Here is a 16,894-nt window from a genome sequence, read left to right on the forward strand (position 1 = left end):
ACGCAAAACGCACACACACACACAAAAAGCCTTCGCGGGAGTTTGACAGGCGATCTCATAGTAGATTAACATGGAGGATTTGAACTTGAAAAACGGAGTGTACAGACATCTTTTTGTAGTCAAACAACATTCTTTATGTTCATTTATGTGGTTTATTTGATTTTGATGCTATAAATTAACTAGAAGCAAGAGACGATCAGTTAGTTTTAACTGATGATCTAACTTACAGCGATCTGTTCGACACATTCAAGAGCCACAAAACGGTATTTATTGTTTACATTTCCTTTAAAAAATGACCACATTTGAAAGGTGAAATAACCAAATGAGACTTTGTTTCATATTAAAAGTAAGCTGGTAATGTTAATGTCCTGTCTGTCAGCATGTTGTCAGTGCCCTCTCTGTTGCGCGATATATTGTTTACTCCCCCCTCCCCCCGTGTTTCTCTTAATGTCACGATTTCCAAACCTTAAGTTATAGCTCACTTTAGGAATTGACAGTTAAAGGGTTTTGATGCAATACTTAATGGTTTTTAACGGATTACTTAAGTGTAAAACAGCATTTAAAGGAAACTGTAATTTAATTAACGATGTGTGAAAGACCGTTCTTCCCCAGTCTCATAAAATAAATTTGGGTCGCACATAAATTGACAGGGTCGGTCGGAAACCGGAACCAAACAATTTTTTTTTAGGCCTAAGACTATTTTTGAGACATTTTAAAAATGATATACATATCTTGAGTGATTTATCTACCCATTAATTGAAAGTGGTGGTTAACCTGCAACATGGCCTTTAAGCTGGCCGTACTACAGCCGACTCGTCAATAAATGAGTAAAAGACAGCCTTTCCAAGCACCTGTTGCTTACTGACTGTTTGGAATTATAAATATGAGCATAGTTCGTCTGTTAATATTATGCACTTTTTGTTTGTTGGGGTTTTTTTTTTTGGTATTGTTTTTTTTTTTTTTTTTTGTTACTCAGATGCAGGCAGTGCACTGCATGAGACCAAAAAGTAATATAGCCAAAACCACTGCATAGCTACTTAACATACTGGACATTCATGTTGCTTTTATCAGATTATAAATAAGAGTGACTCCTGGTTAACATGTATTAATGGGTCATGTTTCGTCACTATTTAGATTGGAATTTTTCTACAATATTCCCTCATCATAAAACAGGCATTCTAAGTCAATCTACTGCAGTAGCCTATTTCCTCTCACAGTCAGTAGAAAATTTGGCTTACAACTGGTCATACATGGAAAAAAATAAATACTGTCATATACAGTGAAACCGGTATCATTTTGAAAAATACTGTGATATAAATTTTGGGTCATACCGCCCACCACTAGTGCTCTTGGTACTTTCAGATAGAGCTTTCATTTTAATTTGATGCTTTAAATATTTAGTAAATGATGTACTGTGAGCTCCCGTATGTGGGTGTACTTTTATGTAGGTGTTTACATTTTCTTGAGTTTTACTGATATTTGAGAGAGAATTATGTTGCTTCAGAGGCGATAATGAAGCAAACATTCTGAACTTGAAGAAAAAGTGGAAGTTGGCGTTTTGCTCTCACCGCAGTACACTGAAGATAAATCCTCGTGCCCACACCTTCTCCTCTCATTCACTGAGCTCTCAATCTGCACGGATGTTGGGTTTTTTAATATTGATTGGTTGCTTTGTCTCTCAGCTACTGATTGGCTGCTGCAGGATTTGGCTTTGAAACCACAGTTTCCTGTTTCAGAGTGCGGGGGTATCTGGTGGTTTTCCTACAGAAGAACTTTAAGAGAAACCCCTGCCTCCTATGCAATGCCTTTAAGCATTTTGTTTATTTGCCCCGGCAATGCAATGACCAGCCTCAACGAGAGTCTTGCTTTGAGCCTTTGTTGGAACCTCAATTTCCTGTGGGCTGCAGGCCAGCAGATACTTAGCCGCAGGTCGAGGTGAAAATGTGTCACGAAGGGGATCTCGTCTTTCTTCAAGGGCTTTAAAGAGAAGAGTCTTTCATGTGGCAGTGGGGTTGAGGGATCTCAGGTCAGTTCAGGTGAGAAGCTGTTCAGAGCCAGTTATCACTTGATAAACCCTCGCAGGTTTCATTTTCTTGATACTTTCCAAGGTTTTTGGCACTCCTGCCAATAAGTAGTGACTCAAGATAATTTACTGGCCATTAAACTGTATTTTAAGTTTTTTTTCTATTAAATCATCACAGTACTACAACTGAATCACTGTTGAAACTGTGACAAAATCAAGACAATTTGGAGCTCATTTAGTGAACTCACCTTTTTGTTAATTAGATAGGAAATGTTATTAATGTGCTCAGTACTACTCCATACTTAATACTCACTACTATATACATTTTTCCCCTTATCTACAGTTTGAAGTCTGTAAGATTTTTTTAATGATTTTGAAAGTTTTTTTTTTGCCAATGAAGGCTGCATTTATTTGATCAAAAACAACGTATTGTTGTGAAATATTTTACTATTTACTATTCTATTATTAACTATTTTTGTATAGTAATATATTAGAATTGTAATTTATTTCTGTGATCAAAGCTGAATTTTCATTTGAAATTATGCCAGTCTTCAGTTTCACATGAACTTTCAGAAATCATTCTAATAAGCTGATTTACTGCTCAAGGAACAATATGATTATCAATTTTTGTTTTTCAAAACTGTGAATAATTTTTCAAGGATTCTTTGATTTAATAGAAAGTTTAAAAGACCGGCTTTTTATAAAATAATTCAAAAAATATATATATAAATATCTTAACTGTCACTTTTGATCAATTTAGTGTATTTTTGTTGAATTAAAAGTATTAATTTCTTTCAAAAACAAAAACTGACCCCAAAACTTTTGAACTGTAGTATCTGTTTTGCTTCAGTTTAGGATTTACGATGTCAATAAAAGATGCATTTGGCTTCTTGGCTGACCTTCTGATGATAAATTATTCAAGTTGTTTTGAAGATGCATGACAGTCACTCAAGATTTTTTTCCCACCATGTGTATTTTTCCTAAAATATGTTTCACTCATGTCACTTGCACCAGTGAGTGATCATGTCATTTGCATGTAATGGTTTGACCATGCATTGTTACAGGTCGTAAAACAAGTTACCAGCTAACTCAGCATTATCTAATATTGTTGTTTTGGGCTCTGTTCCCATCCTTTTTTGTTTTAAGTTGGCTTATTGGGCAAAGTCCTATCCATTAAGACCTTTCCAGTCCCTAAAATGCAGATTTAGGTGCATGTTTTGATGGGTTATCTGATCATTTTCCTAATGTTGTTCTGCTGGAGCTGTATGAACCACCATATATATTGACATTAATCCAAGACCTTAGTAATCCATTCAATAGATTGCACAGCTTTAATTCAGGTCTATTTTTTTTAGTTTTCCAGAGGAACTATGTACATAACAGTACAACATTCATCACTCACAGCCTCGTTGTTATTCAAGTCAAATTAAATATGGCATTGACTCTAAGGTCCATGTTTCCCTGTTCTGATCAGCATGTGATGTAGTTTGGATAATTATGGAAAGATGGTGAGCGATTATTGAGAACAATCTGGTTTGATCCAGTTATACAGAAAACAGTACACACACACACACACACACACACACACACTTATCTCACCCCCCCCCCCCCCTCCCTCCCTTGGTATCGTTACTCTTTCCTGTCTCTAAGTGACTATGGAGTCGCCATGGAAACATTGTGCCGAGTACCTTCAGAGCATGTGGCTGTGACACGTCTGAAGTCACAGAAAGATCCTCTCTCTCTCTCTCTCTCTCTTCTCTCTCACACACACACACACTACACCGTATGCTGATATCATACCAGGACAAAAGTGGTAGATGGAATATAATATGGATCAGGCTGTGGGTAATGTGAGGTGGATCAGTGAGAAGTGAATTAAGAGCATTTTATACAGGAAGCACTCAGATGCACTAATAACCCCGGTGTCCATGTGTTTCTCTCGCCCTGCAGTGACGCCTCTTACCCATATGATCCTGTCCCCTGGCAACAAGGCCCCAGTCAGCCTGCCGGCTCCCTCTCTGTGGTAACCACAGTGTGGGGGGTAACCAATCCTTCACCCAGCCAGGTAAGAATGGCCCTCAGCCGTGATGATGTCACCAGCTTGTTTACCACAAAGAAAGCACTGCATGTTCCAAGAATGTCCTACGCATGTCTGGTTCTTAATCAAAACATTCTTCTTGTTGTCAGTGAACCAGCAGATCCCATTAACAAACCATTTAGAATCATTCAGAGCAGTTCTTGTTTTATTGAGAAATAATTAAACACTTACATATAGTAATACATAAATATTAATTACTTAAAATAAAAAAAATTATAAACTATAATTATAAAAATTATTTAACAGTACATTAACTATTAATTGATTATAATTTAATTTTTTATTATTATAATTTTTGGTCACTTCAGTCTCAAAATGATACCAATTAAAATTATAGATAGAGAGAGAGAGAGAGAGAGAGACATAATAGCAATAATAAAAAAACTAAATCTACAATTACGTACATGACTAATCTAAAAACTCCTCTTGTTGTCGACAGGTTTTTGGTGCTCCCATGGGTCCAGGCGGTAACTCAGCCGGTGGTCACATGATGCCTGGCAACAGCCCAGGCATGAACTCCCCTCAGTTTATGAGCCAGCAGGGCTACCCCGAGCCCAACAAGGGCTTCATGCAGCAGGGCATGTACGGACGGCCCAGCGGGGGATACCCAGCTGGGCCTGGATATGGGGGCAGGTGAGGAAAGCAACGATTGACCAGTGTCTTGTGTGGCTGTATTTAGACTTCTTCTTGCTTCTGCTTCTTCTGCTTCTTGTGGGAGTTGCGTGACGTCAGGCAGCCGGAAAGACATCACTATAGTGGGGGATGTGTGTTCTGTAACGTCCCACCCCTGCGCTGACTCACAGAACCACACACTCACTCATGTCTCTTAAGATCAATTTTTAGTGCAATAAATCTTGTGAATCACTGAATCAGAGCAGTCAGTGTCCCCCTTGACACGCAAGACCAACACCTTGCTGCCACAACAATGTGAATAATCAGCTTCACTTACGCCACCTTCAAAAAATATCTCGGGTCACTTTATTCAGCAGCTTCTTAATCTTATTTTATGACAAAAATGTGTTCTGTCTGTCCTCTTTAGTTACCCAAATAACGGAGGGGGTTCCCTCGGGATGCCGCCCCATGGAGTCCGGCCGCCCACTGACTTCACCCAAGCGGCTGCAGCAGCTGCTGTAGCCGCAGCCGCAGCCACAGCGACGGCCACCGCCACAGCAACTGTAGCCGCGATACAGGAGAAGCAGAACCAGGAGCTGAACTACGGGCCTGTAAGGGACTTGACTTGTTTGTGTTCACGTTATGTACAGTTGACCTATGTTGCGGTGAACAGTACTGAAGGGAAGGTCACTGGAATAAGTCTTGCCATGCTTAAATGTTTTTGTAATGAATCTTGTTCCCTTGTTTAATTTCAGTTTTTTCATGCTGTTAATCTGATTGGTGCAAACTCTGCTTCATTTTTTTTTGTGGTAAATGCTTTGCAATCCACTTCAGCAATTATTATTGTGTGACACACAGTAACCTCTGGTTTCATTGTGCTCAATTCTCCCCCTGCTGGACGAATGCATATAAACCAGCATTGTTTCCAAAAACATGGCTTTAATTATTGCAAAAAAAAAAGCAAAGTATTTTCCCCTCATTTTTCTAGAAGATTTTACATACCGCCTTTCTTCTTGGGTTTTGATGGCAGACATCATGGCCACGAAGGATTTTGATTGTTTACAGTGGTGACCTAGTTGCCGTTTCCCTTTCATGCCTAGGGCCTGACAGTCATAAGTCATGACAGCAGGCATGTCTCCAGCCATTGTTACCCGACGCTGGTTCTGATGGGTGTGGATCTCTGTGTTGTTTTGCTCTGCAGATGGTTGGTGCTTCCTCTTACAACACTCAGTTCCTGTCACACTCTGGACCCCGTGGCCCACCTGGCATGGCCCCCTCCGGAATGGTCGGCTCCAGACCTCCTTCTATGGGTCCCATGTACCCACAGCAGGGTCAGAGGTTGCCCCAGCATCACGTCTACCCAGGAGGCCAGCAGGGTCCTCCGCGCCACCAGCAGGGCCTGAAACGCCCCTATAACTCGGACGTGAGTGGAGACTCATGTTCACCAACTTGAGCATTCAGATGTCAAAGTAGACACAGTTTAGGCAATATATATGACAATCAGCCATGTTCCTGACACGAAGGCCATGAGGTTCTAAGATATAAATGTATCTTTCACAGATAATGTCATAATGCGTTATTATCAACTTAGGAGAAGTCATCCAAGATGTCGCATGTAATTTATTCCATATTGTAAAATGTTGGTTAAAAATACCTCATTGTGGGTAAATTACTTTTATTGTATAATATAGTTTAATATTATATAATAAACTGCTGATGAAGAAAATTACATGACAGGAAGTTTTTCATCACATCATTAGGTTAGCATCATAACCAAAGCAATATTTTACCAAAACGAATTGTGCGTCAGGACTTTTTAAAGGGTTTTGGCAAGGGTTTGTGAGCTACTTCATTTTTTCGTATGTTCTAAATTGGTCATTTATGAAGTTGTATTTCAGTTAGGATGCTGCCTGTAAAGGCCATCATCGATCACATAGCAGCTCACTAGATATTTGAACAAAACACTGTTATAGTATTAATATTTTGGATTGGTTTTTATTTTTATATTTTTGGTTTGCATTTTAATTTTAGTTTAGGTTTCAATAAATATATGTGCTTTGTCAATTTGACTTTATTTTTATTTTTCAGTTGTAGTATTTCAACTAAACATTTAATTTCAGTTATTTGGCAAAGCAAGGTTTATTGTTTTTCATCTTGTTTAACAAAAAATATGTATAATAGTTTTCGCTTTAGTTAAGAATAACACTACATTAGTGTGGTTCCTCATTATGGTGGCAGACATGCTGAGATCACATAACTAGTTGAGTACATTTAGATTTACAAACAGAGCTAAAAAATATATATATATATATATATATTTATGTTATGGTTAAAAACTAGATGTTGACTCTTCAAAACAACTGTCTTTAACATAAAAATGATTTAGACAAAAATATGAGCTTAGTGCTGACATTTGGTTCTGTTCTGGAATGACTGTTGTTCTTTTCTTTCAGGGATTTCCGGGTCAGCAGTACGGTCCCGGGATGGGAGCTGGGGGCCCGTACCCAGGCCAGCCCATGCAGTACCACGGCCCAGGGCCACAGCGGTCTGCTCCTTCACCATCTTACCCAACCCACCGAATGCCCCTCCAGCAACCCAATATGGGCCAGTATCCTGCAGGACCAGGAAACCCCAACCAGTACTACAAGGTACAAAGATCATCGCTATTATTGCTCACACTTGCAGTTAGGATTTGGAAAAAACCCAGAGTATTTTAGTACTTCTTTGGCATGCTGCGGATGTGTGACACCTCAAATCAAGTTGCTTGTAAAGACTTGAGCCTTCCTAGTAACCAAATTTAGGTACTTTCTAAAACTTGCAGTCATATTTTATTTATAGTCATATTTTTTCAGTTTGAAAGCAGCATAGTGTTTCCCAAAGATTAGGTTCCTTTTCTCCATTTTAGTGACAAACAAACTGCTGTTTTTTAGAGAAGTACACCAGCATTTGATACTAACAAATATAGCCGTGTACTTTAAAGAGGCATCTAGTCATGAAAAGATTTTTTGGAAGTACCAGTGAAACACGAACCAACCTGGGTGGATTACTATCGGGTATTGAGTATTGAATTGGGTATTGAATTACAGTGGTAGATTATAATTATTGTCATATCACTAGTGTGCACTAAATGAGTGCATGCTTAGGCTCTGTTACAAAGCCTAGTGAGCCACCTACATAGGCAGGTCCAATTTTAAATGTAAGATGTTAGCTACATTATTTTTACTAATTTCTAATGTATGTATCTCTGTGGAGGAAGCAATCCCAGAATGCAATGCGCTGAGCTCCCTATGAGTATGCTTAACCAAGGTTGATTTGCTCTGGTTTAGACCTGATGTTGAAAGATTTGTTTTTTTAGCAAGCGGACCAGTTTAACGGACAGGGCAACAGCCACAACAGTTTACCCTCAGGAGTGACGGGGGCCGGGTACAGCACCTTCAACCAGGCTGCCGTCAATGGGGTTGGTGTCTTCTCTTGCATGCATGTGTGTTTGGTGAAACGTGTGTTGGTTGGAGCTGCCTGTTAATATTTCACCATTTCGTGTGAGCGCATTGATCTGACTTTGGCAGTCAGGGTCCAAACTCCACACAGCTGAATGTGTGTTTGCACAGTATCTGTTATGAAAATCTAACTGTAAAGATAATTTGGCCCAGATTGTAATGCCTGCACACACGTCTGGTCTTTCACAGCCTGGACGTGCGATGCCAGGATACCCCAGCTCTCCTCTCCCAGGAAACCCCACTCCTCCCATGACCCCTGGCAGTTCGATGCCCCCATATATGTCACCCGGCCAAGATGTCAAGTCACCCTTCCTCCATGACATCAAGCCCAACATTAACTCTCTGCAGCCACCTACAGGTAACACTCGGCACTGCATTCTCTTTTATGTAAATGGAAATAAAAATGTTTTGCTGTCATATAAAGGGCTTATCACATGGAAAAAGTTGGCATGAAAATCAAATTTAAGCATTTTACTGGCTTTATTGAGAATGGTTTATGTGCATATGTTGTTCCAGAGAAAACAAATTGTTAGACTTCAGAATATTTTATGGAAATATAGGAATTTGCTTAAAAATTTTAACCACATCATATAAAGACCAACATTCCAATAGATTCATGATGGATTCAAAGTAGCATGTACTTTTTTTTTTTTTTTTAATCAAATGCTCTTTTACTGAGAAATTGCAAAAAAAAATAATGCGGTTAAAATAATGCTCACTTACATAAGATGAAACTTTCATATGAATCTTCGTATAAAGCTGCTTTTCTCACATAAGGGTGATGTTTTCTTAGTATTATTTATATAACACTAGTATTTATCAATATTTTAATTAGCTTTTTTTCATTATAGTTTACAGAAATCTTGTTAAGTACTTTTTTTTTTTTTTTTCTATTAGGCTTTAATTTCTTTTCATTGCAGTTTTATTTTTAGTGATTTTAGTACTACTTCATTTAAGGTTATTCAACTCATAACTTAGATTATTAGAATATTTGTATTTTGTTCTATTTCAGCTTTCACCTCAATTTTACTAGTTTGAGTTTTAGGTAATTATAACAACACTGCTTAGGGTAAAGGCAGGGTTGGGTAGTTTACGTTTGACACTGTTAACAAGACGATAAGTGTCAACTAAAACCCAGTATGGCTGCTTAAAAAAAACTTATACTCAATATTTATAAGATGCCTTTGTTTCTTGCCAAATGAGATATGAATGAAAGCCATGTGGCACCTCAGTAACTAAAACTCTGCTCTTCTGTCTGCAGGAAACCCCAGTGATGACCTGCGTCTGACCTTTCCTGTACGGGACGGGGTGGTGTTGGAGCCGTTTAGATTGGAGCACAACCTGGCTGTGAGCAACCACGTCTTCCAGCTGCGAGACTCCGTGTATAAGACCCTTATGATGAGGTCGGACATTTTCATCCCTTCCAGCATCTCCGGGATTATTTGTGTTTGTGAATGTGTCAGTATTGTCATATTTAACATGTCATCTTATCTATCATGGGTTTTCTAGGCCTGACCTGGAGCTGCAGTTTAAGTGCTATCACCACGAAGACAGGCAGATGAACACAAACTGGCCGGCGTCGGTACAGGTTAGCGTCAACGCCACGCCTCTCACCATCGAGCGCGGGGACAACAAGACTTCCCACAAACCCCTTTACCTGAAGCATGTGTGCCAGCCGGGACGCAACACCATCCAGATAACAGTCACTGCCTGCTGCTGTGTAAGTACAGAGTACAGAGACTACGTAATGTCTACTTCATATGGGCTATATGGGCCAGCGTTCATTTCCGGTTTCTTTTTTCTCTCGCAGTCTCATCTTTTCGTGCTGCAGCTGGTTCACAGGCCATCTGTGCGCTCAGTGCTTCAGGGTCTGATGAAGAAGAGGCTCCTGCCAGCAGACCACTGTGTCGCTAAAAGTGAGTGAACACTTTTGCGTACACTTTAAAAAAAGAAAAAAAAAACTTATTTACCGTGGATGCATTAAATTGATCAAAAGTGATAGCAAAGACATAATTTACAAAATTTCAAATAAATGCTGTTCTTTTGCACTTATTCATCAAAGAATCCTGAAAAAGAAGGATCACGGTTTTTCCACATATTTATTAAGCAGCACAACTGTTTTCAACATAGATAATAATCAGAAATGTTTCTTGAGCAGCAAATCAGCATATTAACATGATACCTGAAAGATCATGTGATACTAAAGACTGGAGTAATGACGCTGAAAATTCAGCTATGCATCAAAGGAATAAATTCCATTTTTAAATGTAGTCACATAGAACACAGTTATTTTAAATTGTAAAAATAGTTCACTGTTTTTACTGTATTTGTGACCAGATAATAGCCGAAAAACTCAAAACCATGACAATTCATCCTCTTTTCTTCTGCCACAGTTAAGAGGAACTTCAGTAGCGGGACCATCCCAGGAACTCCCGGCCTTAACGGCGAGGATGGTGTGGAACAGACAGCCATCAAGGTGTCGCTTAAGTGTCCGATCACCTTCCGACGCATCCAGCTTCCTGCCAGGGGCCACGACTGCAGACATATACAGGTGACGAGGCCTGCTAGCTTACATTCGAAGCACATGACATTGTAAAGTAAATTTCTGTGATAAATAACATCTTTGTTGGTCCACAGTGTTTCGACCTGGAATCATACCTGCAGCTCAACTGTGAGAGAGGAACTTGGCGTTGTCCTGTGTGCAAGTAAGAATCGTCTTCTCATTTTACCCTTCCTCTCCATGGCATTTTTGTTATTTTAATACTAGGAAAATGATTTGGGATGCAAAATATATCCAGATATATATCCAATTCTCATAAAAGTATTAAAAACACTAATATTTAATACACTGCTAAATGTAGTCTATTACAAATCTCAAAATGAATATGCATTTTTCATACTATTTTTTATAATGTTATGATGCCTACGTTCACTTTTAAATTCTAATATTTACATGAATTATTGTAGATTATATTGTTTTGTGTAATGTATCTAGACAAAATACTATATCATTTTTAATTTAATATTAATATATATTAGTGTTAATAATCTAATATTAAATTTTTTATTAATGTTAGTTTTTTATTCATATTATGAAAAATACTAATATTAATGATTAAAATAGTACTGTTATTAATATTACTACAAAAAAATGATAATATTAAAATTAGAATAACACATTTATTTATTTTTTTATTCATTGTTATTTGGCTGAAAAATTCAATAATTATTGCCTTATGCCATTTTCCTGAATAATATCATACTGTACAAAAGTGCATTCCTAAAAATGTGTTGTATGGTATATATCTGATGTATTTGTACAGTTTTACAAACCCCTCTGTTCCTTGCAGTAAAACAGCCCTTCTGGAGGGGCTAGAAGTGGACCAGTACATGTTGGGCATTCTGATCTACATCCAGAAGTAAGTTTTTATATAACCTCAGCATCCAAACTGTCATTGCAGATATCCTAACTAATGCTATTTTTAGCTGTAAACTGCATGTCCATGGACTGTTTCCTGACCATGTGACGCATATTGCACACAAAAATGGCAAGAGCTGGGTGAGATATGATTTGCTGGCATCTACCCAATTTTCCAGAGTAAGAGTGCACAGATTTTTTTGTTTACAAGTTCCCAGGCTGTTTTAATAAGCATTTCCAAGCAAGAACTGATTGATGGATTTATCAAATTTTGTAAAGTTCATGGCATTAGTATCACCAGTATTGTCCAGTTTGGGTCCATAAGTTGTGGTCAGCTGCTGTATGTGAGGGTCAAACATACTCTTTCTGTCTAGGTTTAAGGTTCCTGGCCACTATAAGCTGGAGAATGTTCTGTATTTTACTTTTTAAACTATTTTCTCCTTGTTTAGTTCGGACTATGAGGAGATCACCATTGATCCGGTGTGCAGCTGGAAGCCGGTCCCGGTGAAACCAGACCTGCATATTAAAGAGGACCCAGACGGCCCTGCCCTGAAACGCTGTCGCACCTTGAGCCCTAGTCATATGATCTTGCCCAACGTCATGGAGATGATTGCCGCTTTAGGGCCAGCCTCCTCGCCCTACCAGTCTATGCCACAAGGTGGAAGCAGCAGCACACCTGATTATCCCAGCCAGGGTAGGTGTCACATCCAACTGTAAAGGCCTCATAGTGATCACAAAAACATGGCATGATTTATTTTTGATTTATTGTTGCATGTCTTCCAGGTGGCTCAGGATACTCTAATCAACCAGGCTTCTCTGATTTCCCCAATGCCCCTGGCACACCGACCCTGGGGGAGTTTGCCTCTGGGCCGCCCCCTCTCTCCTACCAGTCTGACCTGCCGAGTGGTCTCCTTACCCCTGAAAAACCTGTGGGACACCCGATGTCAGGACAGGTTGGTTTTCCTATCGTTACATAAATAACCTATCTGTCTGTCTATCTGTCTCTGTTTGTCTGTATCTATCTCTCTGTATGTCTGTCTATCTATCTGTCTCTATATCTGTCTATCTATTTATTTGTCTCTGTCTATCTATCTGTCTCTGTCTGTATGTCTGTCTATCTATCTGTCTCTCTATCTGTCTATCTATTTATTTGTCTCTGTCTATCTATTTATTTATCTATCTATCTATTTATCTATTAATTATCCATATTTCATCTGTCTATCCATCCATCAATACGTCTAGCTGGCTTGCTTGCAAAAAATCTAAAATGAAATAATTATGTAAATCTATAAATGTATTTGACTATATGGCTTGAATTAATGCAGCTGGTTTGCTGCATGTACTGGACTGAAATGAGCCTTACTTTGGATATCCAAGTGTGTTTTACTGGCCTCTCGTTTTCTGTCTTTCCCATATGTTGTCACATATAAGATCAATTGAAACGCAGTGTTCCTGTCTGTTACTCGCAGCTGCTGCTTTTCCCACCACATCTCATCTGCTCTAAATGAAACATAAGACGAGTCACTAAATGACTGTGACGTGTGTTCCAGCTTCAGTCTTATTTTGTCTTTTACACCTTTCCTCCTAAATAAAGATGCCTCACTCTGGTCGCATGGACCCTTCCCACAATCCCCTTCAACAGCAGCAGCAGCAACAGCAGCATCAATCTCTCCACGGTAACTCCAACATGGGTGGCCCCGGTGGACCCATGCACTCCCGCAACTCCTCCCAGAATCCCCGGATGCACACAGACAGCTTTGGGCTGGGGGGTCCCGGGGGACCAGGCGACGTTTCAGAGCCGGCCCTTGATGTAAGTCAGAATCAAACATCTATTACAGATCAAAGCAATGACTTTTGCCCATGGTGTCAACACTTTAAATTAGAGGTCTGCAGAGCACAACCGCCCGTTTCTGTGGGATTTTACTCCATGTACACCCAATACCAACTTATAATGATCTTCTTCCCACCCGTTCTTGCTTAACTGAGGTCCCATGCATGCAGTTATGCATGTTTAAAGCTGTTCGTTCCCCTTTTTGAAAAGATTTTGGGGAACGGCCAGCCCCACTTCTGCTTTAGGACACATTTGCAACTGTTTTGGAATATTGGTTATAGTGTTCTACTCTTAAAGAGATAGTTCACCCTCATATCTATCCAAACCTGTATGACTTCAAAACAAAAAAGTGTCTCCATTTAAAAGTCCAGATAATCAAACTTTGAAGATCCAAAAAAATGTTTTAAAATTGTATCCATGTGATTCGAGCTGTAGAATAAAGAGATACTGTGACTTTATATGTTGAAAATATTTAATTTTGGCTTTGGTTCACATATGAGTGAATCACATCACTATAACAAATCTCATTGGTTCTCGAGCTTCCATGTTTACTATATGTGATGTGCTCTATGAATGTGTCAGTCATTGATTAGCAGTAAATAAGTGTCTAAATTCAAACTGTTAATCAATTCAGTCATATGAATTATTTTTTGTGACACATTTTTGACTGTTTTGGATCTTCTAAGTTTTGGTTAACTGCAGAGAACTAAACATTTCAGATTTTATTAAAATTTCTTAATTTGTGTTTAGAAGATTAACCAAAGTCCCATGGGTTTGGAACGACATGAAGGTGAGTAAATGATGACAGCATATTCATTTTTGGGTGAACTATCCCTTTAACTCCCTTTTATTAAAGCAATTTTCCTCCAAAATCAGTTCAAAAGATTAAATTTGAGCCTAGTGATTATTTAATTGATGCACAGACTTCGCAGCTATATTTGAACAGAACTGTTTTGTATTATAGAAAAATAATCCCCTACAAATCATAAATGTACTTTTGCAGCAAAACAAAAAATGTCTCATTAAAACCCACGATAATGCAGACCTCTGCTTTGAATATAATTCATAGGTAAATGGTTCAACATGTTTATGAAAAGCCAGCTATGTTGAATTTATTTTTACCATTATAAACCGTTTTGAGTGTCGTTAGCATTGCCCTAGGGCGGTTCTTAACTCTGGATCTCCCTAATTGTTTTCCAGCTTCTCCCAGAGCTGACAAACCCAGATGAGTTGCTGTCCTACTTGGGTCCCCCTGACCTTCCCAACAACAGTAACGATGACCTGCTCGCTCTGTTTGAGAGCAACTGAGCCCCCTGTCCCGCACATTCATCAGTCACACATCGCCGTCCAACACACAGCCTCCCTGACCCTTCACACTCCTGGCTCATCGAGGGGAGCTGTGGGAAGCCTAACAGATATCCGATTACATCATTGCACTGTTTCCTCCTGAGACTGGAAGCAGTGACTGATAGGAAGGTGCAATGAAGATCTTTCCTTTTTTTTTTTTCTTCCTCCTGTGACAATGTTACTGTTTGTGTGCTACTATGAACTCTGTCAAGATTTGTGAATTTCAGTTCAAAAAAGTTCCCACTCTTCTCTCGAATCATTTGTAGAAAGATGCCTCATCTCACATCAGACTAGTGTAGTGTAAATGGCATTGTGTGGAGTGGGTCATTATTCGTTTTGTCACTTCAACTCCTGTTTTAAATCTAAATTAGATGAGGAATTAACTTCTGTGCTGATCTAAAGTACTACACTTCAGAAATAACATGGGGTAAAGCCAAAGGGTCTCTGTTGTAACTTGAGAAAAACAAACGGATGAACGTAATTCTCTTAACGAACAGGCAGACTTATGTTTTATTTCTTCCCCCAAAGATGACCACAAACTGGCTCCGTGTGACGTAACATGGTTTTAAACCACAAATGACTTGATCTTAAGTGAACTTTACTTGAAGAAGACCTCAAGTGTAGCCTTTTTCCTTTTAAACGTGCTAATAGAGGCAATCTCATCATGTCAGACCTTAAACAGTAGCATTAAAGAAGTGCACTATTATATTTTGCACAAACACCAAGCCCTTCAAGAGCTACTGTGTTTGTCTTCACACGAAGGAAACTGAAGGCAAAGAGTCCTCTTTTGTGATGCCCACACAAACACACACCTTAAACCCGCAACTGTGTTGTGTGTTTTGGCACAAACTCAAGACTAATTTTATGCCACGCCCTGTTCTCTTTTTTTCGTCTGTCTCTTGTTAGTTTCTTTCCCCCTCAATGTTCTTTTTAAAACCGGTCTTCCTCCCCTGTGGGTTTAAGGCCACGAGGTCTGGATTTCTAGCATTATGAAAAAAAGGACTAGAATCAGTGATTGTCGTCGGCTCAAATCACACCCTCACTTGTGGACACATTTCACTCGCCCTTAAATATGCAAGTTTGGGCTGTTATTTGGTAGAAATTCAGTTTTTTTCGTCAAAAAAATGTGTGAAGCTTTGAAACCAGACCGAGCACAAGCAGCCCTGTAGCACCTTGTAGACAGGTTATAAAACACAAATGCACACAAGGACATTGTTTGGACAAACAGCTTCCCGTAGTGAGATTTTGCTTGGACAAATCTGGGTGGGTGGGAGTGTCTCAACAGGAAATGGACTAATGTTTATAGCCACACTCATAATTGAGAAGGAAAACATTGAGATTCATGTGAAATATGTACAGATATAGTATTATTATTGTCGCAGATGTGAACTTTCTCTTAACCCCACGATATGGAAAAAAAAGAACAATTTAAACACTATGACAAGAGCTCATGTCAGACATTCCCCTGTTTTCCATTCAGTGCTCGCTTTCTCGGCGTGAAGGGGAAATGAGTCTGCTGTCGATTCTGTCTTGTCTGATTTTATTATTTATCATAGCGAAGTGCAGTTTGTATATTAACAATACAGGGAGTATCAAGAGTCGTCGGATATGCTTTTTTTTTTTTTGTGTTTGTTTGTTTTAAGTCATTTGTGTATCATACAATTTTATCTTTGATTATATAATAATTGTTATTATAATTATAATGATAATTGATGGGCCTGTATGCATCTCTCTTCTGTGTTACCTAGCAGAGTTTATGAATTTGTTTAGAAAGAGAAAAAAATGAATTCACCATCAAAATCTGTGACCGTGATCATGAAAAACTGAGAAACCAGCATCACTTGTTGATCAAACTGTTCAAAAAAGATGTTTGACTGTCACGTGTTGGTGGATCACTAAGTCCTATCAATTGAATTAAACATGTACAATTGAAATCGATTTGTTTTTCTAAAGATGTGAAATATTTCCATTATGTTTTATAAGTAAAGACTTAAGCCCCATTGCGTTTCATTGGCTTTATTTGGAGAGAGCAGAGCAGCAGCACCGCTTTGTGTCAAGCCGCAGGAAC

General features: G+C 38.9%; 1 protein-coding gene across 3 annotated transcripts in view; it reads left to right on the forward strand.

The window, feature by feature from the left end:
- The window catches only part of LOC132132934 (zinc finger MIZ domain-containing protein 2-like), a 50,656-nt gene extending 33,830 nt beyond the window's left edge, over positions 1-16,826 (forward strand). For 2 of the 3 annotated variants that reach the window (XM_059545503.1, XM_059545504.1), the window contains exons 3-19: positions 3,974-4,088; positions 4,561-4,754; positions 5,161-5,344; positions 5,935-6,156; positions 7,187-7,381; positions 8,089-8,190; positions 8,420-8,588; positions 9,492-9,633; positions 9,740-9,950; positions 10,041-10,146; positions 10,624-10,781; positions 10,868-10,935; positions 11,581-11,649; positions 12,098-12,342; positions 12,432-12,601; positions 13,243-13,458; positions 14,680-16,826. In XM_059545503.1, coding sequence (XP_059401486.1) covers positions 3,974-4,088; positions 4,561-4,754; positions 5,161-5,344; positions 5,935-6,156; positions 7,187-7,381; positions 8,089-8,190; positions 8,420-8,588; positions 9,492-9,633; positions 9,740-9,950; positions 10,041-10,146; positions 10,624-10,781; positions 10,868-10,935; positions 11,581-11,649; positions 12,098-12,342; positions 12,432-12,601; positions 13,243-13,458; positions 14,680-14,787 — 2,674 coding nt within the window. In that variant the 3' untranslated portion in view covers positions 14,788-16,826. Of the gene's footprint in view, positions 1-3,973; positions 4,089-4,560; positions 4,755-5,160; positions 5,345-5,934; positions 6,157-7,186; positions 7,382-8,088; positions 8,191-8,419; positions 8,589-9,491; positions 9,634-9,739; positions 9,951-10,040; positions 10,147-10,623; positions 10,782-10,867; positions 10,936-11,580; positions 11,650-12,097; positions 12,343-12,431; positions 12,602-13,242; positions 13,459-14,229; positions 14,270-14,679 lie in introns of all 3 variants that reach the window. The other variant, XM_059545505.1, reaches the window with a different exon arrangement.
- The last annotated feature ends 68 nt before the right edge of the window (positions 16,827-16,894 follow it).

Source organism: Carassius carassius, chromosome 49, assembly GCF_963082965.1.
Source record: "Carassius carassius chromosome 49, fCarCar2.1, whole genome shotgun sequence".
Taxonomy (NCBI): Eukaryota; Metazoa; Chordata; class Actinopteri; order Cypriniformes; family Cyprinidae; genus Carassius; species Carassius carassius.